The 23,919-nt window shown below is 48.4% G+C and overlaps 1 protein-coding gene across 7 annotated transcripts in view; it reads right to left on the bottom strand.

The window, feature by feature from the left end:
- The window catches only part of LOC142566053 (uncharacterized protein ZK1073.1), a 434,522-nt gene that overhangs the window by 102,268 nt on the left and 308,335 nt on the right, over positions 1-23,919 (bottom strand). For all 7 annotated transcript variants that reach the window (XM_075676780.1, XM_075676778.1, XM_075676779.1 and 4 more), the window contains one exon: positions 9,632-9,694. In XM_075676780.1, coding sequence (XP_075532895.1) covers positions 9,632-9,694 — 63 coding nt within the window. The remainder of the gene's footprint in view (positions 1-9,631; positions 9,695-23,919) is intronic.

Below are 23,919 nucleotides of genomic sequence, written 5' to 3' on the forward strand. Positions count from 1 at the left end.
GAGTCGGTCCACCTTGAGTACAACTTCAAGCAGCGCGAAGAAGGCGAGGACAGGAACTCGAACGAAACACAACAGGACGAACGCTGTGCAAATCTGTAGTAGCAACGACTTGATTTGGACGAGTTGGTCCATCTTGAGTACAACTTCAAGCAGCGCGAAGAAGGCGAGGACAGGAACTCGATAGAAACCGAACAGGACAAACTCTGTACAAATCCGAAGTAGCAACAACTTGATTTTGGCGAGTTCGTCTATCTTGAGTACAACTTCAAGCAGCGCGAAGGAGGCGAGCACAGGAACTCAAAAGAAACACAACAGGACGAACGCTGTGCAAATCTGTAGTAGCAACGGCTTGATTTGGACGAGTCGGTCCACCTTGAGTACAACTTCAAGCAGCGCGAAGAAGGCGAGTACAGGAACTCGAACGAAACACAACAGGACGAACGCTGTTCAAATCTGTAGTAGCAACGACTTGATTTGGACGAGTTGGTCCATCTTGAGTACAACTTCAAGCAGCGCGAAGAAGGCGAGGACAGGAACTCGATAGAAACCGAACAGGACAAACACTGTACAAATCCGAAGTAGCAACAACTTGATTTCGGCGAGTTGGTCCATCTTGAGTACAACTTCAAGCAGCGCGAAGGAGGCGAGGACAGGAACTCGAAAGAAACAGAACAGGACGAACGCTGTACAAATCCATAGCAGCAACAACGTCATTTGGGCGAGTTGGTCCATCTTGAGTAAAATTTGAAGCAGCGCGAAGAACGCAAGGACAGGGACTAAAAACAAACACAACAGGACGAACACTGCGCAAATCTGTAGTAGCAACAACTTGATTTGGGCAAGTAGGCCCATCTTGAGAATAACTTCAAGCAGCGCAAAGAAAGCGGGGAGACAAACCGAAAACAAACACTACAGGACGAACGTTGTACAAATCCGTAGTAGCAACAACTTGATTTCGGCGAGTTGGTCCATCTTGAGTACAACTTCACGCAGCGCGAAGAAGGCGAGGACAGGAACTCGAAAGAAACAGAACAGGACGAACGCTGTACAAATCCGTAGCAGCAACAACTTGATTTTGGCGAGTTGGTCCATCTTGAGTAAGATTTGAAGCAGCGCGAAGAACGCAAGGACAGGGAACAAAAACAAACACAACAGGACGAACGCTGTGCAAATCTGTAGTTGCAAAGACTTGATTTGGACGAGCTGGTCCACCTTGAGTCCTACTTCAAGCAGCGCGAAGAAGGCGAGGAGAGGAACTCGAAAGAAACAGAACAGGACGAACGCTGTTCAAATTCGTAGTAGCAAAAACTTGATTTGGGCGAGTTGGTCCATCTTGAGCAAGATTTGAAGCAGCGCGAAGAACGCAAGGACAGGGAACAAAAACAAACACAACAGGACGAACGCTGTGCAAATCTGTAGTAGCAAAGACTTGATTCGGACGAGTAGGTCCATCTTGAGTATAATTTCAAGCAGCGTAAAGAAGGCGGGGAGAGGAACCGAAAGCAAACGCTACAGGACGAACGCTGTACAAATCCGTAGTAGCAACAACTTGATTTCGGCGAGTTGGTCCATCTTGAGTACAACTTCAAGCAGCGCGAAGAAGGCGAGGACAGGAACTCGAAAGAAAGAGAACAGGACGAACGCTGTACAAATCCGTAGTAGCAACAACTTGATTTGGGCGAGTTGGTCCATCTTGAGTAAAATTTGAAGCAGCGCGAAGAACGCAAGGACAGGGAACAAAAGAAACACAACAGGATGAACGCTGTGCAAATCTGTAGTAGCAAAGACTAGATTTGGACGAGCAGGTACATCTTGAATACAACTTCAAGCAGCGCGAAGAAGGCGAGGACAGGAACTCGATAGAAACCGAACAGGACAAACACTGTAGAAATCCGAAGTAGCAACAACTTCATTTTGGCGAGTTTGTCCATCTTGAGTACAACTTCAAGCAGCGCGAAGGCGAGGACAGGAACTCGATAGAAACCGAACAGGACAAAGACTACAAATCCAAAGTAGCAACAACTTGATTTTGGCGAGTTTGTCTATCTTGAGTACAACTTCAAGCAGCGCGAAGGAGGCGAGCACAGGACCTCAAAAGAAACACAACAGGACGAACGCTGTGCAAATCTGTAGTAACAACGGCTTGATTTGGACGAGTCGGTCCACCTTGAGTACAACTTCAAGCAGCGCGAAGAAGGCGAGCTCAGAAACTCGAAAGAAACAGAACAGGATGAACGCTGTACAAATCCGAAGTAGCAGCAACTTCATTTTGGCGAGTTTGTCCATCTTGAGTAGAACTTCAAGCAGCGCGAAGAAGGCGACGACAGGAAATCGAAAGAAACACAACAGGACGAACGCTGTACAAATCCGTAGTAGCAACAACTTCATTTGGGCGAGTTCGTCTATCTTGAGTAAAATTTAAAAGCAGAGCGAAGAACGCAAGGACAGGGACCAAAAACAAACACAGGACGAACGCTGTGCAAATCTGTAGTAGCAACGACTTGATTTGGGCAAGTTGGCCGATCTTCAGTATAACTTCAAGCAGCGTAAAGAAGGCGGGGAGAGGAACCGAAAACAAACGCTACAGGACGAACGCTGTACAAATCCGTAGTAGCAACAACTTGATTTCGGCGAGTTGGTCCATCTTGAGTACAACTTCAAGCAGCGCGAAGGAGGCGAGGACAGAAACTCAAAAGAAACACAACATGACGAACGCTATGCAAATCTGTCGTAGCAACGACTTGATTTGGACGAGTTGGTCCACCTTGAGTCCTACTTCAAGCAGCGCGAAGAAGGCGAGGAGAGGAACTCGAAAGAAACAGAACAGGACGAACGCTGTTCAAATTCGTAGTAGCAACAACTTGATTTGGGCGAGTTGGTCCATCTTGAGTAAAATTTGAAGCAGCGCGAAGAACGCAAGGACAGGGAACAAAAGAAACACAACAGGACGAACGCTGTGCAAATTTGTAGTAGCAAAGACTTGATTTGGACGAGCAGGTCCATCTTGAATACAACTTCAAGCAGCGCGAAGAAGGCGAGGACAGGAACTCGAACGAAATACAACAGGACGAACGCTGTGCAAATCTGTAGTAGCAACAACTTGATTTGGACGAGTTGGTCCATCTTGAGTACAACTTCAAGCAGCGCGAAGAAGGCGAGGTCAGGAACTCGAAAGAAACAGAACAGGACAAACTCTGTACAAATCCGAAGTAGCAACAACTTGATTTTGGCGAGTTTGTCTATCTTGAGTACAACTTCAAGCAGCGCGAAGGAGGCGAGCACAGGAACTCAAAAGAAACACAACAGGACGAACGCTGTGCAAATCTGTAGTAGCAACGGCTTGATTTGGACGAGTCGGTCCACCTTGAGTACAACTTCAAGCAGCGCGAAGAAGGCGAGGACAGGAACTCGAACGAAACACAACAGGACGAACGCTGTTCAAATCTGTAGTAGCAACGACTTGATTTGGACGAGTTGGTCCATCTTGAGTACAACTTCAAGCAGCGCGAAGAAGGCGAGGACAGGAACTCGATAGAAACCGAACAGGACAAACACTGTACAAATCCGAAGTAGCAGCAACTTCATTTTGGCGAGTTTGTCCATCTTGAGTACAACTTCAGGCAGCGCGAAGGAGGCGAGGACAGGAACTCAACAGAAACACAACAGGACGAACGCTGTGCAAATCTGTAGTAGCAACGACTTGATTTGGACGAGTTGGTCCATCCTCAGTACAACTTCAAGCAGCGCGAAGAAGGCGAGGACGGGAACTCGATAGAAACCGAACAGGACAAACACTGTACAAATCCGAAGTAGCAGCAACTTCATTTTGGCGAGTTTGTCTAGCTTGAGTACAACTTCAAGCAGCGCGAAGGAGGCGAGCACAGGAACTCAAAAGAAACACAACAGGACGAACGCTGTGCAAATCTGTAGTAGCAACGGCTTGATTTGGACGAGTCGGTCCACCTTGAGTACAACTTCAAGCAGCGCGAAGAAGGCGAGGACAGGAACTCGAACGAAACACAACAGGACGAACGCTGTTCAAATCTGTAGTAGCAACGACTTGATTTGGACGAGTTGGTCCATCTTGAGTACAACTTCAAGCAGCGCGAAGAAGGCGAGGACAGGAACTCGATAGAAACCGAACAGGACAAACACTGTACAAATCCGAAGTAGCAGCAACTTCATTTTGGCGAGTTTGTCTAGCTTGAGTACAACTTCAAGCAGCGCGAAGGAGGCGAGCACAGGAACTCAAAAGAAACACAACAGGACGAACGCTGTGCAAATCTGTAGTAGCAACGGCTTGATTTGGACGAGTCGGTCCACCTTGAGTACAACTTCAAGCAGCGCGAAGAAGGCGAGGACAGGAACTCGAACGAAACAGAACAGGACGAACGCTGTGCAAATCTGTAGTAGCAACGACTTGATTTGGACGAGTTGGTCCATCTTGAGTACAACTTCAAGCAGCGCGAAGAAGGCGAGGACAGGAACTCGATAGAAACCGAACAGGACAAACTCTGTACAAATCCGAAGTAGCAACAACTTGATTTTGGCGAGTTTGTCTATCTTGAGTACAACTTCAAGCAGCGCGAAGGAGGCGAGCACAGGAACTCAAAAGAAACACAACAGGACGAACGCTGTGCAAATCTGTAGTAGCAACGGCTTGATTTGGACGAGTCGGTCCACCTTGAGTACAACTTCAAGCAGTGCAAAGAAGGCGAGGACAGGAACTCGAACGAAACACAACAGGACGAATGCTGTGCAAATCTGTAGTAGCAACGACTTGATTTGGACGAGTTGGTCCATCTTGAGTACAACTTCAAGCAGCGCGAAGAAGGCGAGGTCAGGAACTCGAAAGAAACAGAACAGGACAAACTCTGTACAAATCCGAAGTAGCAACAACTTGATTTTGGCGAGTTTGTCTATCTTGAGTACAACTTCAAGCAGCGCGAAGGAGGCGAGCACAAGAACTCAAAAGAAACACAACAGGACGAACGCTGTGCAAATCTGTAGTAGCAACGGCTTGATTTGGACGAGTCGGTCCACCTTGAGTACAACTTCAAGCAGCGCGAAGAAGGCGAGGACAGGAACTCGAACGAAACAGAACAGGACGAACGCTGTGCAAATCTGTAGTAGCAACGACTTGATTTGGACGAGTTGGTCCATCTTGAGTACAACTTCAAGCAGCGCGAAGAAGGCGAGGACAGGAACTCGATAGAAACCGAACAGGACAAACTCTGTACAAATCCGAAGTAGCAACAACTTGATTTTGGCGAGTTTGTCTATCTTGAGTACAACTTCAAGCAGCGCGAAGGAGGCGAGCACAGGAACTCAAAAGAAACACAACAGGACGAACGCTGTGCAAATCCGAAGTAGCAACAACTTGATTTTGGCGAGTTTGTCTATCTTGAGTACAACTTCAAGCAGCGCGAAGGAGGCGAGCACAGGAACTCAACAGAAACACAACAGGACGAACGCTGTGCAAATCTGTAGTAGCAACGGCTTGATTTGGACGAGTCGGTCCACCTTGAGTACAACTTCAAGCAGCGCGAAGAAGGCGAGGACAGGAACTCGAACGAAACACAACAGGACGAACGCTGTTCAAATCTGTAGTAGCAACGACTTGATTTGGACGAGTTGGTCCATCTTGAGTACAACTTCAAGCAGCGCGAAGAAGGCGAGGACAGGAACTCGATAGAAACCGAACAGGACAAACACTGTACAAATCCGAAGTAGCAGCAACTTCATTTTGGCGAGTTTGTCTAGCTTGAGTACAACTTCAAGCAGCGCGAAGGAGGCGAGCACAGGAACTCAAAAGAAACACAACAGGACGAACGCTGTGCAAATCTGTAGTAGCAACGGCTTGATTTGGACGAGTCGGTCCACCTTGAGTACAACTTCAAGCAGCGCGAAGAAGGCGAGGACAGGAACTCGAACGAAACAGAACAGGACGAACGCTGTGCAAATCTGTAGTAGCAACGACTTGATTTGGACGAGTTGGTCCATCTTGAGTACAACTTCAAGCAGCGCGAAGAAGGCGAGGACAGGAACTCGATAGAAACCGAACAGGACAAACTCTGTACAAATCCGAAGTAGCAACAACTTGATTTTGGCGAGTTTGTCTATCTTGAGTACAACTTCAAGCAGCGCGAAGGAGGCGAGCACAGGAACTCAAAAGAAACACAACAGGACGAACGCTGTGCAAATCTGTAGTAGCAACGGCTTGATTTGGACGAGCCGGTCCACCTTGAGTACAACTTCAAGCAGTGCAAAGAAGGCGAGGACAGGAACTCGAACGAAACACAACAGGACGAATGCTGTGCAAATCTGTAGTAGCAACGACTTGATTTGGACGAGTTGGTCCATCTTGAGTACAACTTCAAGCAGCGCGAAGAAGGCGAGGTCAGGAACTCGAAAGAAACAGAACAGGACAAACTCTGTACAAATCCGAAGTAGCAACAACTTGATTTTGGCGAGTTTGTCTATCTTGAGTACAACTTCAAGCAGCGCGAAGGAGGCGAGCACAGGAACTCAAAAGAAACACAACAGGACGAACGCTGTGCAAATCTGTAGTAGGAACGGCTTGATTTGGACGAGTCGGTCCACCTTGAGTACAACTTCAAGCAGCGCGAAGAAGGCGAGGACAGGAACTCGAACGAAACAGAACAGGACGAACGCTGTGCAAATCTGTAGTAGCAACGACTTGATTTGGACGAGTTGGTCCATCTTGAGTACAACTTCAAGCAGCGCGAAGAAGGCGAGGACAGGAACTCGATAGAAACCGAACAGGACAAACTCTGTACAAATCCGAAGTAGCAACAACTTGATTTTGGCGAGTTTGTCTATCTTGAGTACAACTTCAAGCAGCGCGAAGGAGGCGAGCACAGGAACTCAAAAGAAACACAACAGGACGAACGCTGTGCAAATCCGAAGTAGCAACAACTTGATTTTGGCGAGTTTGTCTATCTTGAGTACAACTTCAAGCAGCGCGAAGGAGGCGAGCACAGGAACTCAACAGAAACACAACAGGACGAACGCTGTGCAAATCTGTAGTAGCAACGACTTGATTTGGACGAGTTGGTCCATCCTCAGTAGAACTTCAAGCAGCGCGAAGAAGGCGAGGACGGGAACTCGATAGAAACCGAACAGGACAAACTCTGTACAAATCTGAAGTAGCAACAACTTGATTTTGGCGAGTTTGTCTAGCTTGAGTACAACTTCAAGCAGCGCGAAGGAGGCGAGCACAGGAACTCAAAAGAAACACAACAGGACGAACGCTGTGCAAATCTGTAGTAGCAACGGCTTGATTTGGACGAGTCGGTCCACCTTGAGTACAACTTCAAGCAGCGCGAAGAAGGCGAGGACAGGAACTCGAACGAAACACAACAGGACGAACGCTGTGCAAATCTGTAGTAGCAACGACTTGATTTGGACGAGTTGGTCCATCTTGAGTACAACTTCAAGCAGCGCGAAGAAGGCGAGGACAGGAACTCGATAGAAACCGAACAGGACAAACTCTGTACAAATCCGAAGTAGCAACAACTTGATTTTGGCGAGTTTGTCTATCTTGAGTACAACTTCAAGCAGCGCGAAGGAGGCGAGCACAGGAACTCAACAGAAACACAACAGGACGAACGCTGTGCAAATCTGTAGTAGCAACGACTTGATTTGGACGAGTTGGTCCATCCTCAGTACAACTTCAAGCAGCGCGAAGAAGGCGAGGACGGGAACTCGATAGAAACCGAACAGGACAAACTCTGTACAAATCTGAAGTAGCAACAACTTGATTTTGGCGAGTTTGTCTAGCTTGAGTACAACTTCAAGCAGCGCGAAGGAGGCGAGCACAGGAACTCAAAAGAAACACAACAGGACGAACGCTGTGCAAATCTGTAGTAGCAACGGCTTGATTTGGACGAGTCGGTCCACCTTGAGTACAACTTCAAGCAGCGCGAAGAAGGCGAGGACAGGAACTCGAACGAAACACAACAGGACGAACGCTGTGCAAATCTGTAGTAGCAACGACTTGATTTGGACGAGTTGGTCCATCTTGAGTACAACTTCAAGCAGCGCGAAGAAGGCGAGGACAGGAACTCGATAGAAACCGAACAGGACAAACTCTGTACAAATCCGAAGTAGCAACAACTTGATTTTGGCGAGTTTGTCTATCTTGAGTACAACTTCAAGCAGCGCGAAGGAGGCGAGCACAGGAACTCAAAAGAAACACAACAGGACGAACGCTGTGCAAATCTGTAGTAGCAACGGCTTGATTTGGACGAGTCGGTCCACCTTGAGTACAACTTCAAGCAGCGCGAAGAAGGCGAGTACAGGAACTCGAACGAAACACAACAGGACGAACGCTGTTCAAATCTGTAGTAGCAACGACTTGATTTGGACGAGTTGGTCCATCTTGAGTACAACTTCAAGCAGCGCGAAGAAGGCGAGGACAGGAACTCGATAGAAACCGAACAGGACAAACACTGCACAAATCCGAAGTAGCAGCAACTTCATTTTGGCGAGTTTGTCCATCTTGAGTACAACTTCAAGCAGCGCGAAGGAGGCGAGGACAGGAACTCAACAGAAACACAACAGGACGAACGCTGTGCAAATCTGTAGTAGCAACGACTTGATTTGGACGAGTTGGTCCATCTTCAGTACAACTTCAAGCAGCGCGAAGAAGGCGAGGACAGGAACTCGATAGAAACCCAACAGGACAAACTCTGTACAAATCTGAAGTAGCAACAACTTGATTTTGGCGAGTTTGTCTATCTTGAGTACAACTTCAAGCAGCGCGAAGGAGGCGAGCACAGGAACTCAAAAGAAACACAACAGGACGAACGCTGTGCAAATCTGTAGTAGCAACGGCTTGATTTGGACGAGTCGGTCCACCTTGAGTACAACTTCAAGCAGCGCGAAGAAGGCGAGGACAGGAACTCGAACGAAACACAACAGGACGAACGCTGTGCAAATCTGTAGTAGCAACGACTTGATTTGGACGAGTTGGTCCATCTTGAGTACAACTTCAAGCAGCGCGAAGGTGTGGACAGGAACTCGAAAGAAACACAAAGGACGAACGCTGTGCAAATCTGTAGTAGCAACGACTTGATTTGGAAAAATTGGTCCATCTTGAGTACAACTTCAAGCAGCGCGAAGAAGGCGAGGACAGGAACTCGATAGAAACCGAACAGGACAAACACTGTACAAATCCGAAGTAGCAACAACTTTATTTTGGCGAGTTTGTCCATCTTGAGTACAACTTCAAGCAGCGCGAAGAAGGCGAGGACAGAAACCTAAAAGGAACACAATCGGACGAGCGCTGAATTATCCCTCCCCGGATTAGCACGCATGATTATCAATCGACTAGCAATCTTAGGCAAGCAGGATGACGGCGTGCACCATCCTTGTCGGCTCGTTCATACCGCACGGTTTCCCTCGCATCCATAAAACGGCGCACCAGGCGCGATCTTATCCCCTTTGGACTTCACACTGAACGTCACGGCAGCGGCATAATTTCGTCTGGAATGTCTATAGAATTGGTAACGCAACAGAAATAATAATTAGTGAAGAGGAACAACTAAATGTACATGTGTAGACCAGAATTTATGAATCAAAATTGCAAACTCAACGTTGTACGTACTTCAAGTGGTCCAGCACCGATATCAGGTCCTCACCCATCATTTGGATGGTAGGAAAGTTGAACCTGAAAAGAAAGAAAAAAGGGGCGTTAACCATGTTCGCCAGCGTTTTTAAATCAGTACCCTTGCGGCTTTTACCACTGTGATTTCCTTCACTTCTTCTAGGATTAAAAAGCCAATGGCGCACCATGTTTAATAATCAACTGAATTAATTGTCCTTACTTCTCAAGCTTAACGACTTTATATTATTCTAAAGTAGCTCTAACACTATAATGCACGTCATGCAGTGCATTGCGATGAGGGGAAAGCTGTTTAAAAATCTTGCAGTTTCGCTCGGAAGGCAACCTATTAAAGAGTTTTAGTTTACGGGACGCAAGGCGTTGGGGCCCCTAGCGCTTGGGTGCGTTTGCGTACGCAAGCAGAAACACGTTATAGGTTAGCGGTCCCAAACGCAAGCCGCAGTGAGGTCACATGCGCTCGCAGCGCCATCAACATCTGATCGTTGCGGCGTTATAACTTCTTTAAATAGGAAATCAAGCATTTGAAGTAAAGTACAATAAACTGTTTTATTTAATTCAGTTTTTATATATATATATATATATATATATATATATATATATATATATATATATATATATATATATATATATATATATATATCTATCAGGCACGTACCCGTGAGGGGTGGGGGGCCCGGGGGCTCCCGGCTTCCCGGCCTTCCCCCGCCCTTCCCGATATAAGGCCCCATACCCCCTCCCCTCACCGCCCACACCACCACTCCTCAGACACATTCCTAAAGCGCTGACAAATCAATCTATTCGGCAGTCAACATATTGATGCCTTTTATACCCAGAGCTGTATATGACTAACATTACGTAATTTTTTCGTCATACGTCAACAGTAAAAATCATGTGGGCCGAACCTGGTGATAGTGAAAAAAGGGTCCAAGCTCAATGGCACATACCTCTGTGGGCTCGGGAACCTGTAAGCTGCCCTTCGAAATCTTCGGGATGGGCCCACGTATGGGGAGTGCTTAACGCCTGCTTCACCTACACCGCGGGTCGGCCCGGCATTGCAGTACCTTTGGATGGACCCACGTATGCGGAGCGCTCAACGCCTGCTTCACCTCCACTGCGGCTGGGCACAGTATTGCACTATCGCCGGGATCGGCCCACGTATGGGGAGTGCTTAACGCCTGCTTCACCTCCAACGCGGGTCGGCCCGGCATTGCAGTACCTTTGGATGGACCCACGTATGCGGAGCGCTCAATGCCTGCTTCATCTCCGCCGCGAGTAGGCCCGACGATAGTGCAATGCCGAGCCGACCCGCAGCGGAGGTGAACCAGGCGTTGAGCGCTCCGCATACGTGGGTGAAGCACTTTGGTAGTTTGAGAGCTTTGACTGTCGTGAGCTGTCGCTGCCATTTCATCTTGACAGAGTGGAATGCTTGTCAATTTTTTTCACTCCTTTTAGATGGCGGTAGTTATCGGCATCTCCTGGGGCGTGAAGGCCAGTTTTCTCATCGATTCGGTGCCCTCACGATTAACTCGAGATGAGCTCAGTTGTCACCATCTATTCAACGATCACGCGCATCGCAATTGCTTTGTTAGTTCAACCTTTTTTGTTTAGACTGATGCAGGGACTAGGAAATTGATTCGGTTTGTAGTCATCTAGTCTGTATGCTCGAGGAACGAGTTGCGGCCGGAGAAAACGCCAGGTGCGTTAAACTTTTCCTTTTGCTTCATTATTTCCTCGAGCGACGGCTCGCCGCGGCGCTGGCAGATCCTCGGAAGCATATACCCGCGATATGGGTTAGGTAAGGTGGAAAATAAAATAATGCCAAACAGCGTCCATCATCAGACCCTGCAATAACCAGTAAAACGATAAAAAATATGATAGTCACCCGTTACCTCGTCTGGCTTTTCCCTAATTGTACAGCACTTTTCGTGAAAAATTCGTAACTGGAAAGAAGTGCCGCAAAGAGTTGAGAAATTAAGCGATCTACTAAGGGAGAGAGCCAAGAAAACAGTCAAACAGGAAGGAAAAGCGAAAATAAATAAATTTAACTGTTGTTTGTGAAAATATTTATGGATCAACATCTCTTTATTTAAGAAGGAAGTATAGAAAAGGCCGCCGGAAGTGGAGGATAATTCCGTGTGTTTTGAATCACGCTTCCACAGTTATCAGTGGAGCCACCTGACGTATATATAGCCAGTTCTCTGCTGTGCTAATGTGAGTGTTTTTATAACCTTCCGCGGTGGGCGCAGTATGTCTGAAACCTCACCGTCCTGCTGCGCTCTACGGGGTTTTACAGGACTGGCGACCACGCATCGTTACGCAACTTCTCAAATAGGAACACGGGTTGGGTTTGACACTTTAATTAGTAGAGCAGTCAGCGAGGGATCCAAAAGAACTGTGATTGTTCCGGAAACATATATATTTCTCTATGATTCTTCCAGGGCTAATTCAGAAAACACTACTAGAAGTCTTTATTTTTTACTTTCACTTGTTTACTTGTTCTTGGCAGCGGTGTTCCTGCGCTTCTGTCATGCGGGAGTACATTTGATGTGCTTGCTTGTTTGCCAAGTAAAGGAGTGGTGTATCTCACGGGCGTACCTGTGAGGTACACCTTATTTCAATTCTCTTTTGCGGACATACGCGTCTTTATGGTCAATAGTGGGCATTATTCACATTAGTGCTAGTAAAGCTCCCTAAACAGTTACCTTGGGTTGGCCCCCCCGAAAAAAAAATCCTGCGTACGTGCCTGATATATATGTGTGTGTGTGTGTGATTACCTGGAAATGAACTTAGACGATTTTTACGCTGAACCTTCCGACGATGTCGAGAACTTATGGCTAAAATTTAAAGCGGCAATTTTTCACTGTGAGAAAACTTATATATCTACGAAACGTAAGAGGACAAGGCGAAGAAATCCTTGGATAACGCGAGAAATTATTCATATGAAACGGAGACTGAAAAGAATCCGGAAGCGTAAATGCGATCCAACAGTAGTAACTAAATATTACCACGAATTTAAAAGCTTGTTACGGCAAGCAAGAAATAACTTTTTTTCACACACTTTAATAGATTTCATGACAAAGCAACCGAAAAAATTTTGGCGTCACCTTGCTAAGCCGGACAGTCCAATCCGTAAGATGGAAATCAACAGCATCATTACTGAAAATACGCACACAATAGTTAACTCATTCAATTGTTTTTTCCAGTCCGTATTCACCCAAGCATGCCCAGTCCAAGTACCGCTTGTTTAACGTGACTCGGCTATGCCGGAAATCGAGATAACCGAACGAGGTATCTTGAACCTGCTTCTACAACTAGATGTTAAAAAATCCCCGGGCCCAGATAAAATCTCAAATGCGTTTCTCAAGCGTTATGCAGAACAACTTACCCCCTTTTTGCATAACATATTTACGCTTTCACTGAAAAATGGTGCAGTTCCGACAGACTGGCTTCGCGCTAGAATAACCCCAATTCATAAAAGTGGTAACAAACTTTCTGTGGAAACGTATCGACCCATATCACTAACTACTTGTTGTTGCAAATTGATGGAGCATATCCTCAACAAAGCCATCGTGGACTGCCCAGAGTCTAAGAATATACTGTACAGCACGGCTTCCGTAGAGGGCTGTCCACGGTAACGAAACTCGCGGAAATAACTCATGACTTCGCTGGCATAATTGATTCTAAACTTCAAGCTGACGCAATACTCATAGACTTTGCGAAAGCATTCGATCGCGTACCTCATTCTAAATTAATAGCCAAGCTTGAATCGATTGGCATTAATAGCAAAGTAATAGGATGGATTTCGGCTTACCTTACAAATCGTACCCAGTATATAAGTTTAGACAATGTAGATTCTGACTACCTAAGCGTTTTGTCCGGTGTACCCCAAGGGTATGTTTTAGAGTCAACATTGTTTCTTATATGCGTTAATGACACCTCTTTTTGCGCAGAACCAGGTGTAACATTGCGACTTTTCGCAGATGATTGTGCCATTTATACTGCAATTCGTAGTACTGACGACCAACTAAAGCTTAATTCTTCTTTACAAAACATTGCCCAATGGTGCAATACGTGGGGAATGGAAATAAATATCTCTAAAACAGCGTTCATGAGCCTAACCAAGAAAAAACGACCTTTATCATTTACGTACAATCTTAAAGGCTTGAATATTACACAAGTCGACAAAGTACAATACTTGGGTGTCACATTCTCGCAAGACTTAAAATGGGATAAGCACATCACCGATACATGCGCCAAGGCATTCAAGCAATTAGGGTTTCTACGCAGAAGACTGAGTAAAGCACCTCAGGCCGTAAAATTAAGTGCCTATAAAACTCTGGTCCGACCTATTTTAGAATACGGAAGCATAGTGTGGGACCCTCATCAAAAGTACCTTCGCGATAAACTTGAAAGATTACAGAATAGGGCTCTTAGGTTTATCTATTCAAAGTATTCTTGGCACGACAGTGTAACGGACATGCGCAATCAAGCGCATTTGGCAACTCTTTCCTGCCGGCGTCATGTTGCATCTATGAAGTTTTTTTATCTCCTCTTTAACGGACACATAAAAATCGGAAAAGACGACTATATTCATCCGCCTGGCCGTCGGTCTAGTAGGACAAACCACGATAAGTGCGTCCGGCCATTTAATACGCATTGCAATACGTTTGTGTTTTCCTACTTCCCTCGCGCTGTGAACGCTTGGAATGCGCCATGAAGCGAAGCTGTAAATAATCCAAATTTAGATCAGTTTTGTTCTCTAGTGGAACAGCTAATGGAACCTGTATAATTACTTTTCCTGTTGTAAAACCCCAGAAAGTATATTGTAGTGTGGTATTATTTTCGTGTGGACATTTTTCTCATGTATAGCATACGATACATAATGCTAGATTTTCTGTTTTCGTGTACGCGAAGCGTAACCATGTAGGTAATATAATATTGATGCACTTGTTGAAAAGTGTTCTGATCTACCTCATGTTTTCCTGTTGTCTTTTTGAGAACTTGTTGCATCTTATTACATGCCTATGATGATGAAAGCCCGCTTCCTGTATGGGTCTGCAGAAGACCTACAGTATTGATAAATAAAATAAAAAATAAACGACGTCTGTCGACACTTGGCACAATATAAGATTATCTACGCGCCTACGTTACGACTGAGGCCGACCCGAAGGAATCCAAACAGACGTTTGTTAAACTGTAGTTAGGCGTCTCGCGCAGCATAATCCGTTGTAGTCTGTGTTTTGGTTATTTAGAGCTTCCTGCAAATTTTGACCAGCTTCTTTACCACGTCGCCCGTGTAATGCAGACGTGCACGCGTCGTCGCCGGCGCAGCCGTGTTCTCCGTCTGTGTGGCGGGATGAGCGGCTTGTCGTACACCGCGAGAGTCACGTGGGTAACGTGACCGCCTAGGGGCAGTGATGTTTTCGGCCGCCCCAACAACCCCAGGACGTAAGAAGACGTAGCGTTCTGAGCATGGGCAGTACCGTCGCCCCTAGTTCTTGCGTACGCAAGCCGCTTGCGTCCCATAAAGTACAACTCTCTATAGACAGCGAATAGCTAAGTATTACACGGCTCTTCGATGTCAGGTCCGTAGTTTCATCGGCGGCATAAATTGCAGGGAACGTTCGCGTACTAATGAAATTAAGAAGCAGTATCCCGCGCGCACAAGCAAACATGAAAAGATCTCGCTCAATGACCGCGAACACTTGTTGTCACAACAATGAAGTAATGAAGAGCGCCGGCCTCGGCGAGCGAACTTTTTGGGCTGCCTCTCACTTCAACGCTTGTCCAACACTTGAGATTACGTGATTACGTGTGATTACGCAATTTCGTGACAATTCGCATGCCCGCAGACAGCGTACGTGAAGCGACCAGCCATATCGGCTCGCCCAACAATTGCACCCGTCACAGTCACAGATTATTACATGCAACATACAACGCGTGGCTACCGTGCACACAGCCATGCGCCACCACGGCGGTAGAGCAGGAAACGAGACCTAATCTGCCACGAGTCCCTAGCATGCGTTTGAGCATGTGACCTCCAATAGGCACGCGGCTGGACAATACACACAAGCGTAGAATACACATACAATACACAAGCATAGAATACACATCAAGCTTAGAGTGACAAACTCTACAGGAAAGAGCTCCCATAGCACCCACGCATTAAAATTGGTAACCGCAAGGGCGTCGCTGTGTTGCTACTCTGTGCAGGCGCGGACGGCGAGATGCGATTCAGACGAGACGCGCAATCAACGCGACCTCAAGCCTCTATTAGTATCGTGGAGCTTTCTAGCTCAGGTGCCTGCAAACGCATTGTTTCATGCACCATAAGTTCTCCATCAAAATTTTATAACTAGCCTTGGGATCTTTCTGCAAAATATACGGAATTAATTTTGCACATTTTTTATACCTACGTGCTACGTGTAAATGCTTGTTTTTGCATAAGATTTTCAATATTTGTAGTGTAACAAAAATGAACGGTATCAAAATGGCGGCGCCCTTGCGGTTGCCACGTTTTCTTTCCCAGCTTCTATTAGCGGCGAGGACTTCGCGCCCTCCGGCGAGTGACGGCCAGGACGCCGCACGCTCGTTCCCTTCGTGTATTCTTGGTGTACGGGTGGCTCGACCTATGGAAGGATATGTCGGTTTTTTCTGCTGTCATGCCTGAACTACAGTTCCTTCAAAATCGCGTGAGTCGAGAAACTTTCTGGCTTGAATATCGCAAGCTGTGTAGCGTTGAAGGGGTCTACTGGCTTTGCAATGCATATATGCGCCATGTCTGTCCACAAATTTAGCGTAAAATGTCTGCAAATGCAACTCGCGAAGTTGTGTACGATGCTTTGCTAAACGCTTAAGATTCCGTTAGTACTTAGATATGAGAGACATTGCAATTTACATGGAAGAAAAATCTTGATATTTGGTGTCATGTTATCCGTGCTAGAGAGACACTAACCAGCGAAGCTGCCATCATAATTCTTATCACTCTGGTGAGTTGTTCTAGTCAAATATGGCAACTTTATTAATGCGTAAAAGGAAGAGGCGCGCATTTCGTATGAAAAAGTTTGCTGCTACTTTCACCGCTCTCTGAAACAGGCCCCCATAAACGAATTGCTCATGGCTGCTAACGCGACGGCACGTCATGTAGAGTATTTACATAGTTAATTCAAAAATACTGTAGTAGCAATCACCTGAAAGAAAGGTTTCGTGGTTAAGATAGAGAGTCAATCAAATGCAAGCGAAGAAATGTTTTATGGTGTCCCTCAGTAGCTTTTACGGACAATATGGCCCGCCCCTCAAGCAACGTTAGCAACCGACTGTCGTTATGGCTAGGCATTCATTGTTGGCTAAGCCCATCAGTTCACTGGAACTTCGAATTGAAATGTTAAGCAGTTTTTACAGCGCCAATTGCAGTGCCTAAAGTGCACTTGAGATACTACAGCGCAGCTCAGCGTGCCTAGAAAAGAAAAATTCAAGCACCTTCTGCCTCCCCATGTCTCTATCTAGCGTTGTTTAATTGCACAAACGGAGAACTGTTCGCTTCGTCAGTACATAAAACAGAACCTCGCAAACCTTCATAAGGACGACACCACAGCCTCACATATTTCACTTGATTTTTGACCTTCTACCGGGGAATTATGATATCTTCAATATGTCCCATACTACTAATGAATGACGCTTCGGCTTCTTTCAGGCTGCAGCCATACGGTCCAAAAGGCCTATTCCACAAAAAATTTTGGCCGAGCAGCCTGTGTCACTTGGCCAAACAGATTCGTCATGTATATTCCTCAAGCAACAAACACCAGTAAACTGTTAAAGTAAGTTGAACGTGCAGCACGGAAAAGGGGAATATATATTGGTACATTCCCTTTCGTATTCTGCAAACAGCTGTAGGCTTCATTTAGCTTTGCTTCAAATTATCGGCACCTAAAATAAACACGTGAAGAACCGCCTAATTGCTTGGACTCAGTCCCGAATGAGCCCGCTGCGTACAATTTTGGTGACTGAATGCGAATGAGCCCGGCTGAGTAGGATTATGGTTAGTCGTAGTCTGAGGGAGCTGGGATCAGTAGAATTTTGGTAAGTCCTAGTCCAAGTGAGGGCAAAGCGGAGTAGACTTTTGGTGAGCCTCAGTCCCTGTGAACCAGGCTGAGCAAAGTTATGGCGAGTCTGTGTCCGAGTAGGCACCGCTGAATAAAAGTTTGGTGAGTCAGAGTGCAAGTGAGAGCGGCTGAGTATAATTCGGGTCAGTGTGAGTGAGTCCGGCTGAGCAGGATTTTCATGTATGAGTGCGAGTAAGTGCTGCTGAGGATAATCTGGCGAGCTTGAAGCACAGCTGAGTAGGATTTTGGTGTCTGAGTACGAGTTGGCGCGGCTGAGTATAATTCTGGTGAGTTTGGCTCCCAGTGAGCACGGCTGAGTGGAATTTTCCTGTCTGAGTGCGAGTGAGCACTGCTAAGTATAATTCTGTTGAGTCTGAGTAAAAGTAAGCTCGGCGGAAGAGCGGGTCTGAGTGCGAGTTAGCGCTGCTGAATTAGTGAGCCCGGCTCAGTAGAATTTTCGCGTCTGCTGCGAGTGAGCGTGACTGAGTTAATTCCGGAGAATGTGTGTCCGAGGGAGCGTGCTCGAGAAGAATTTTGGTTAGTCTGTGCCCGCGTAAGCATCCGTGAGTAGAATTCTGTTGGGCCTGTGTCCGCGTGAACCCGGCTAAGTAGAAGCTTGTTTCGTCTGATTGCGAGTGAGGACGATGCTGATTAGAATTTTGCTAAGTCAGGGAGTGAGTGAGCGAGGCTGAGTGTAATTCTGGTGAGCGTGACTCCGAATGAGCTCGGCTAAATACAATTTTAGGGAGCCCGAGTGTTAGTGAGTGCTGCTGAATATAATTATGGTGAGTGTGCGTAAGCCCGGCTTAGTATAGTTTCCGTGTATGAATGCGAGTGAGCGCTGCTGCGTATAATTCTGGTGAGTTTGTGTCCGAGTGAGCTCGGCTGAGTTGAATTATGGTGAGTCTGCGGCCGAGCAAGACCGGTTAAGTAGAATTTTGTTTAGTCTGATTGCGAGTAACGATGCTGCTGATCAGAATTTTGGTGAGTGGTACGAGTGAGCATCGCTGAGTAGAATTTTGGTGTGTACGACTGACCATGACTGAGCAGAACTTTGGTGAGCCTGAGTCTGAATGAGTACGAATGACTAGAATTTTGGTGAGCATGTGGCCGAGTTATCCCGGGTGAGTAGGATTTTGTTTAGGCTGATTGCGAGTTGTGATGCTGCCGATGATAATCTTGGTGAGTCTGAGTCCGAGTGAGAGTGGCTGAGCAGAATTTTCGTGAGTGTGTGTCCGAGTGAGCCTGGCTGAGGAGAATATTGGTGAGCTTGAGTCCGAATGATCCCGGATGAGTAGAATTTTGGCTGACTGAGCCCGGCTACCGGCTAAGTAGAATTTTGTTTAATCTGATTGCGAATGCAGACGCTGATTAAAACTGTTGTGATTCTGAGCGCGAGTAAGAGGTGCTCAGTATAATTTGGTGAGTCTGATTCCGAGTGAGCACGGCACAGTATAATTTTCATGTCTGAGAGCGAGCGAGCGCTGTTGAGTATAATTTTGGTGAGTGAATCCGAGTGAGCCCGGCTGAATAGAGTTTATAGGGGTATTGCTCAAGTTCGCGCGTGCGCACCTGACCCTTCTCTGGATCGCACAGCGCCGGCGGAGCGACAGTCGCTCGCTAGCACTTTTGCAGCCGCCCTAACAGTCAGAGCTGTGACCCCTAACCTGCGGTTCGCAGTGAGTTGCGACCACAGCGGGTACAGGCCAAGGGGACAGTATGAGTCTCGACTTAAGGTGTTTATTCACCTTAACATACTAGTACCAACTGGACAACAACAGCAAACACCAATACAAAACAAAACCACAGCGGCGGAGCGTTCCGCACGCCTGAGGCAAAAGAAACCGCACAATGTTGGAACAACAAAAGAGGCTGATAAGAGTTCAGCTCACCCAGAGTGGACCCGCGCTCGGGCCCTGGGGCGGTCAGGTCGCTCACGAAGACTGAGCGCAGCAGGGAGACTGCGTGCGGCGGTCTCAGTGGCTGAATTGAGATGCGGCCAGTCTCAAGCTCCTTAGCCGAAAGACAAAGATGCAACGGGGGAATAGCGCTTCTCCCCGAGCGGCGGAAGGAGTCTCCCCGGTTCCAAGAAAGGGAAAGGAGGGAACGGGGTGCCTTGGCTCGGGCGCCGCGGCCAGGCGCGAAGAGCAGCGGGAGCACGAACGCCGAATATCCTGTTATCCTGTGTTGTCCACTTCTCTACTCTTGTGTCCTGTCTGCACGCAGCGGCAGCGCCGAACGTACCCTCTCCCCACAACCCTCCGCGAGAGAGCACGTGATTATCGCATGATAACCGCGTGGCCGCTCCGGAGATATCGGGATGCGCGTGCGATCCCACATCCCCCCTCCTTAAGATAACCCTTTATTCGCTAAGTGGCCGCCGTCACCTGAGGCTTTCCCGAGAGGGACATGCTACTCCGACAGCAACACGGCTTGAGTCCATGTTGGTGAGGGAGTAGCTCTAGCTGCAGACCGCCATTGTCGCCGTGTGGGTAGTCGCGAGCCCGGCAGGAACATTGAATGATGGTACGGAGCAGCTTGACAGTTTGTAAGGGGATGTAGTAGGAGGCAAGAAGGCTGCTGGGTCCGGGTCACACTGCTTCTCGGCGGCGTCAACAGCCTAGTCGGACGCGCCGAGTCTGTGGTGGCGAAAGCGCCCCGGGATTTCTCTTGCCTGCTTCGATTACGCTGACGCGATCCCCGAACCAGCCTCGAGATGGCGCAGGACAGCTGTCTCCTGATGTTCCCGGAGGTCGTTGCCCTCTGGTATGGTCAAACGCGTTTCTTTCTGTTCGTCCCGACACAGCTCTCTCTATCTGTCGTGGCGCACCCCCGCGGGTTTTGGCACGCAAGATCGGCAAATGCAAGCCGACCCACCCCTGACGATGGCTTGCACCTCGCTGCGCTGCAGAGGTCCACTCTGTTCTTGCGGGCTAAGTTCTCCGCTCGGCCTTGAAGCTGGGTGCTTGGTTGCGGGGCTCGCAACTCGGTCGCAGGGTTGTGCGGCGCAGTTCGGCGAATTCTGCGCCGCTGCCACCATTTCGGACCGGAAGCCGCTCGCTGCGTTTCTGACCTCGTTTTGGCTGCCGGAGCATCCTTTTTTCTCGCCGCCTGCTGCGTGAACGGCGCTGCTGACTGCTTACGGCCTGCTCGTTCGTACCCACAGCGGAGACGGTCTTTTCTGCTTGGCTGTTGATGCACGACTCCTGACGGGCGATCTGCTGCTGCGACAATTTGGTTAGCCCCTCGCTTCTTCCAAAGAGCAAGCGCGTGCTTGCTCTGGAAGCCTGCATGCTAGACATCGGAGGTGCGTTCCGTCCGATATCGCGCACAATAAAATAGCCTGCGCAAACCGGACAGAGTTAGCTCTGCCGAGATCGCAAGTTGTAACGCCGTACTGGGCATGAACGTCGAGTTGTGCCACCCGATGCCGCTGCTTGCGGGCGCGGGAGAGCGTTCTCCTCGGGCCATTCGTTCCCTCTGTCGTAGTAGGGTTTGAGATCACAGACATGCACCGCTCGGCTGATCCGTCTTAACTTCAAGTCCGCCAACTTGTACACGAGCGAAAAGACGGTCTCTCGCACCCGGTACGGTCCTGTCCATTTCGGCGCCAGAGAAGCTGAGAATTTTTTACTGGCGTCGCTCAGGACATGATTCCGTCTCAACACCAGGTCGCCCACTTTGTAGTGAACTTCCCGATGAGAGCGGTCGTACTGCGCTTTCTGCTCGGCACGTGCAGTGCTTAGGTTCCGTCGCGCTTTTCGTAAAGCCTCCGTTACGTTCGTACGCAGCCCAGTCGCATAATCGGCGTGTTCCGACGAAACAACCAGTTCCGTGCTGCTGCGTGCCTGTAGAGTACGTTCTACCGGATTCAACAGCTCCCTCCCAAGGTTGAGGGTGGCGGGTGTATAGCCAGTCGATCGATTCACTGTTGACCTGATCGCAAATCTAACTTCAGGAAGACAAGTGTCCCACTCATTGTGCGTCTCCGCAAATGCAACGGGCATTGTTAGATTTGTCGGAAGATTCCACCGCTGGCATACAGTTGTAGGAGTTGTCGGACGATCTCGCCGCTGCCACCATTTGTAAGGGTTGTAGGTCGTAGAGAGCAACTTGGGAGGAACTAGACGTACAGGGTTTATTTACAGTATTTACATCCAACTGTATAGCGTGGCTGCCAAATGGAGCACGCCAGACGAACATACAGTCTACGAGCACACAGCTCACGAGTACATTGACGGGCACAGAGCCCGACGACGAGCACACTGTAGCAGCGACAAACAGCTGCTTATAAACACTCCGTTCGACGTCATCGTTCGACGCCATCGTAGACAACCCACCTTTTTAGAGGAGGAGGGCTCACACACACACGTATGCACTTTCACTGCCCCCCCTCCGATGGCAGACGACCTTCGCAACGCGGCCGCAGTTTGTCCCTTGTCCGGCACCTCTGAATTCCAGAGCTGCCTTTCTCCTGTAGTAGCCGATTCCCCGAACGAGGCGCATGGCGGATTAACACCGCCGTAGTCAAGTTCTCCAAAGGTAGTTCATGGTTGGTTAGCGCTGTCGTTCTCGCTGGTTCTCTGCAGGGCGCCACTACCGCGGATCGATCGAAGCACCTGCAACGGGCTGAGATAGTTTTGCAGAGCAGTACCCCTGCAGGCCGAACCTAACAGCATGTGCTTGATGTTGCGGTTCACACGGTCAGTGGGATTCACCTGGGCATGGTACGTGGTTGTTCTCCTTTGCTTAATGCCGAGAGATGCACAAGAATCCACGAAGAGTTTGGCAGTGAAGTAGGACGCATTGTCTGTTATCAACTGCTCAGGATAGCCGAATCGTGTAAACACCGCGATCAGCTTTACCATGATTACGCGTGCCGTCAATTTCCGTAGGCGGAACAGTTACACCCACTTGCTGAAATGGTCTGTGACTACGAGAATGAATCGGTTACCGCTGGGTGTTCTGGGGTAAGGTTCCATGACGTCACATGCCGCAATTTGCCACGGTGTTCGGCTATTGATCGGCTACATGAGCCCGGGTGGTCATCCACCACGCGGCTTCACGCGTTGGCACACGTTGCAAGAGCGGGCGTAGCGCATCACATCCAGCTTCATTCCCGGCCAGTTGGCAAAGCGGCGCAACTTCAGGTAAGTGTTATGGCCACTCGCATGCCCGGCCAGGCACGTATAGTGAAAGTAGCGTAGAAGTGCTCCTCTCAGCGTGCGTGGAATCAGCGCTATGAAGGACTCATGTGTATCCGTCTTCACGGAAATGTATCTCAGCAGGACGCCGTCAGAGTCTAGCAGGTAGGAATCCAACGCGCTCACAGCATTACCAGCTGTTTCGGAGCGCTGCGCACCCACAGCAATACCAGCTGCGTTCATGTGCTCCGCGGCCCCGCCGCCGGGCTCCGGGAGTCCGTCAACAACTTTCTTACAAAACGGATCCTCCCGTTGTGCCTCTAAGAGCTCCTTTCTACCGAACACGCTCCCCACTGAACTGACGCAGTCCAAGTGGTTCACGCTTTCGTCCTGAGAAGGGGGTTCGTCCGCCCTTCCTTCGGGACCAGCGCCGTCCAGCCTTGTAACAGTTGCACTGCTCTTAGGTTGAGTCACTGAGGAATCACGATGGGCATTAATGTTACCTCTCCTGACGACCTCAATCGTCGCAGCGGTCAGTCCGCTCTCAAGCTCAGTTTCGGGCGAGGTGACTTGAGTAGTAATGTTGCTGTTCTCACAGTCAACGGGCGCGCGCGAAAGTGCGTCTGCCACAACGTTGTTCTTTCCTCTCCTATAGCGAGGGGTAAAGTCGTATCGCTGCAGGAGAAGTGCCCATCGCGGGAGCCGGCCGCTCGGCTCTCCTAAGCGCCTAAGCCAAGTTGGTGCCATATGATCGGTCTCAATAATGAATGGGACTCTATCCATATAGTAGTCAAACTTTTTGATAGCGAAAATGATCGCCAGACATTCCTTTTCTGTCACGGAGTAATTTTTCTCTGCGGGAGTCAAAGAGCGGCTGGCAAATGCTACCGGGCGCAAGCTACCTTCGTGCTGTTGGAGCAAAACCGCTCCTAGGCCAAGGTCACTGGCGTCCGTATGTATGACAAATTCTTTGTTCAAATCTGGTAGGCTTAACTCCGTGGTTTCCACCAGCGCGTTTACGAGG

The sequence above is a fragment of the Dermacentor variabilis genome, unplaced genomic scaffold (genome assembly GCF_050947875.1).
Source record: "Dermacentor variabilis isolate Ectoservices unplaced genomic scaffold, ASM5094787v1 scaffold_12, whole genome shotgun sequence".
In the NCBI taxonomy this organism is placed as follows: domain Eukaryota; kingdom Metazoa; phylum Arthropoda; class Arachnida; order Ixodida; family Ixodidae; genus Dermacentor; species Dermacentor variabilis.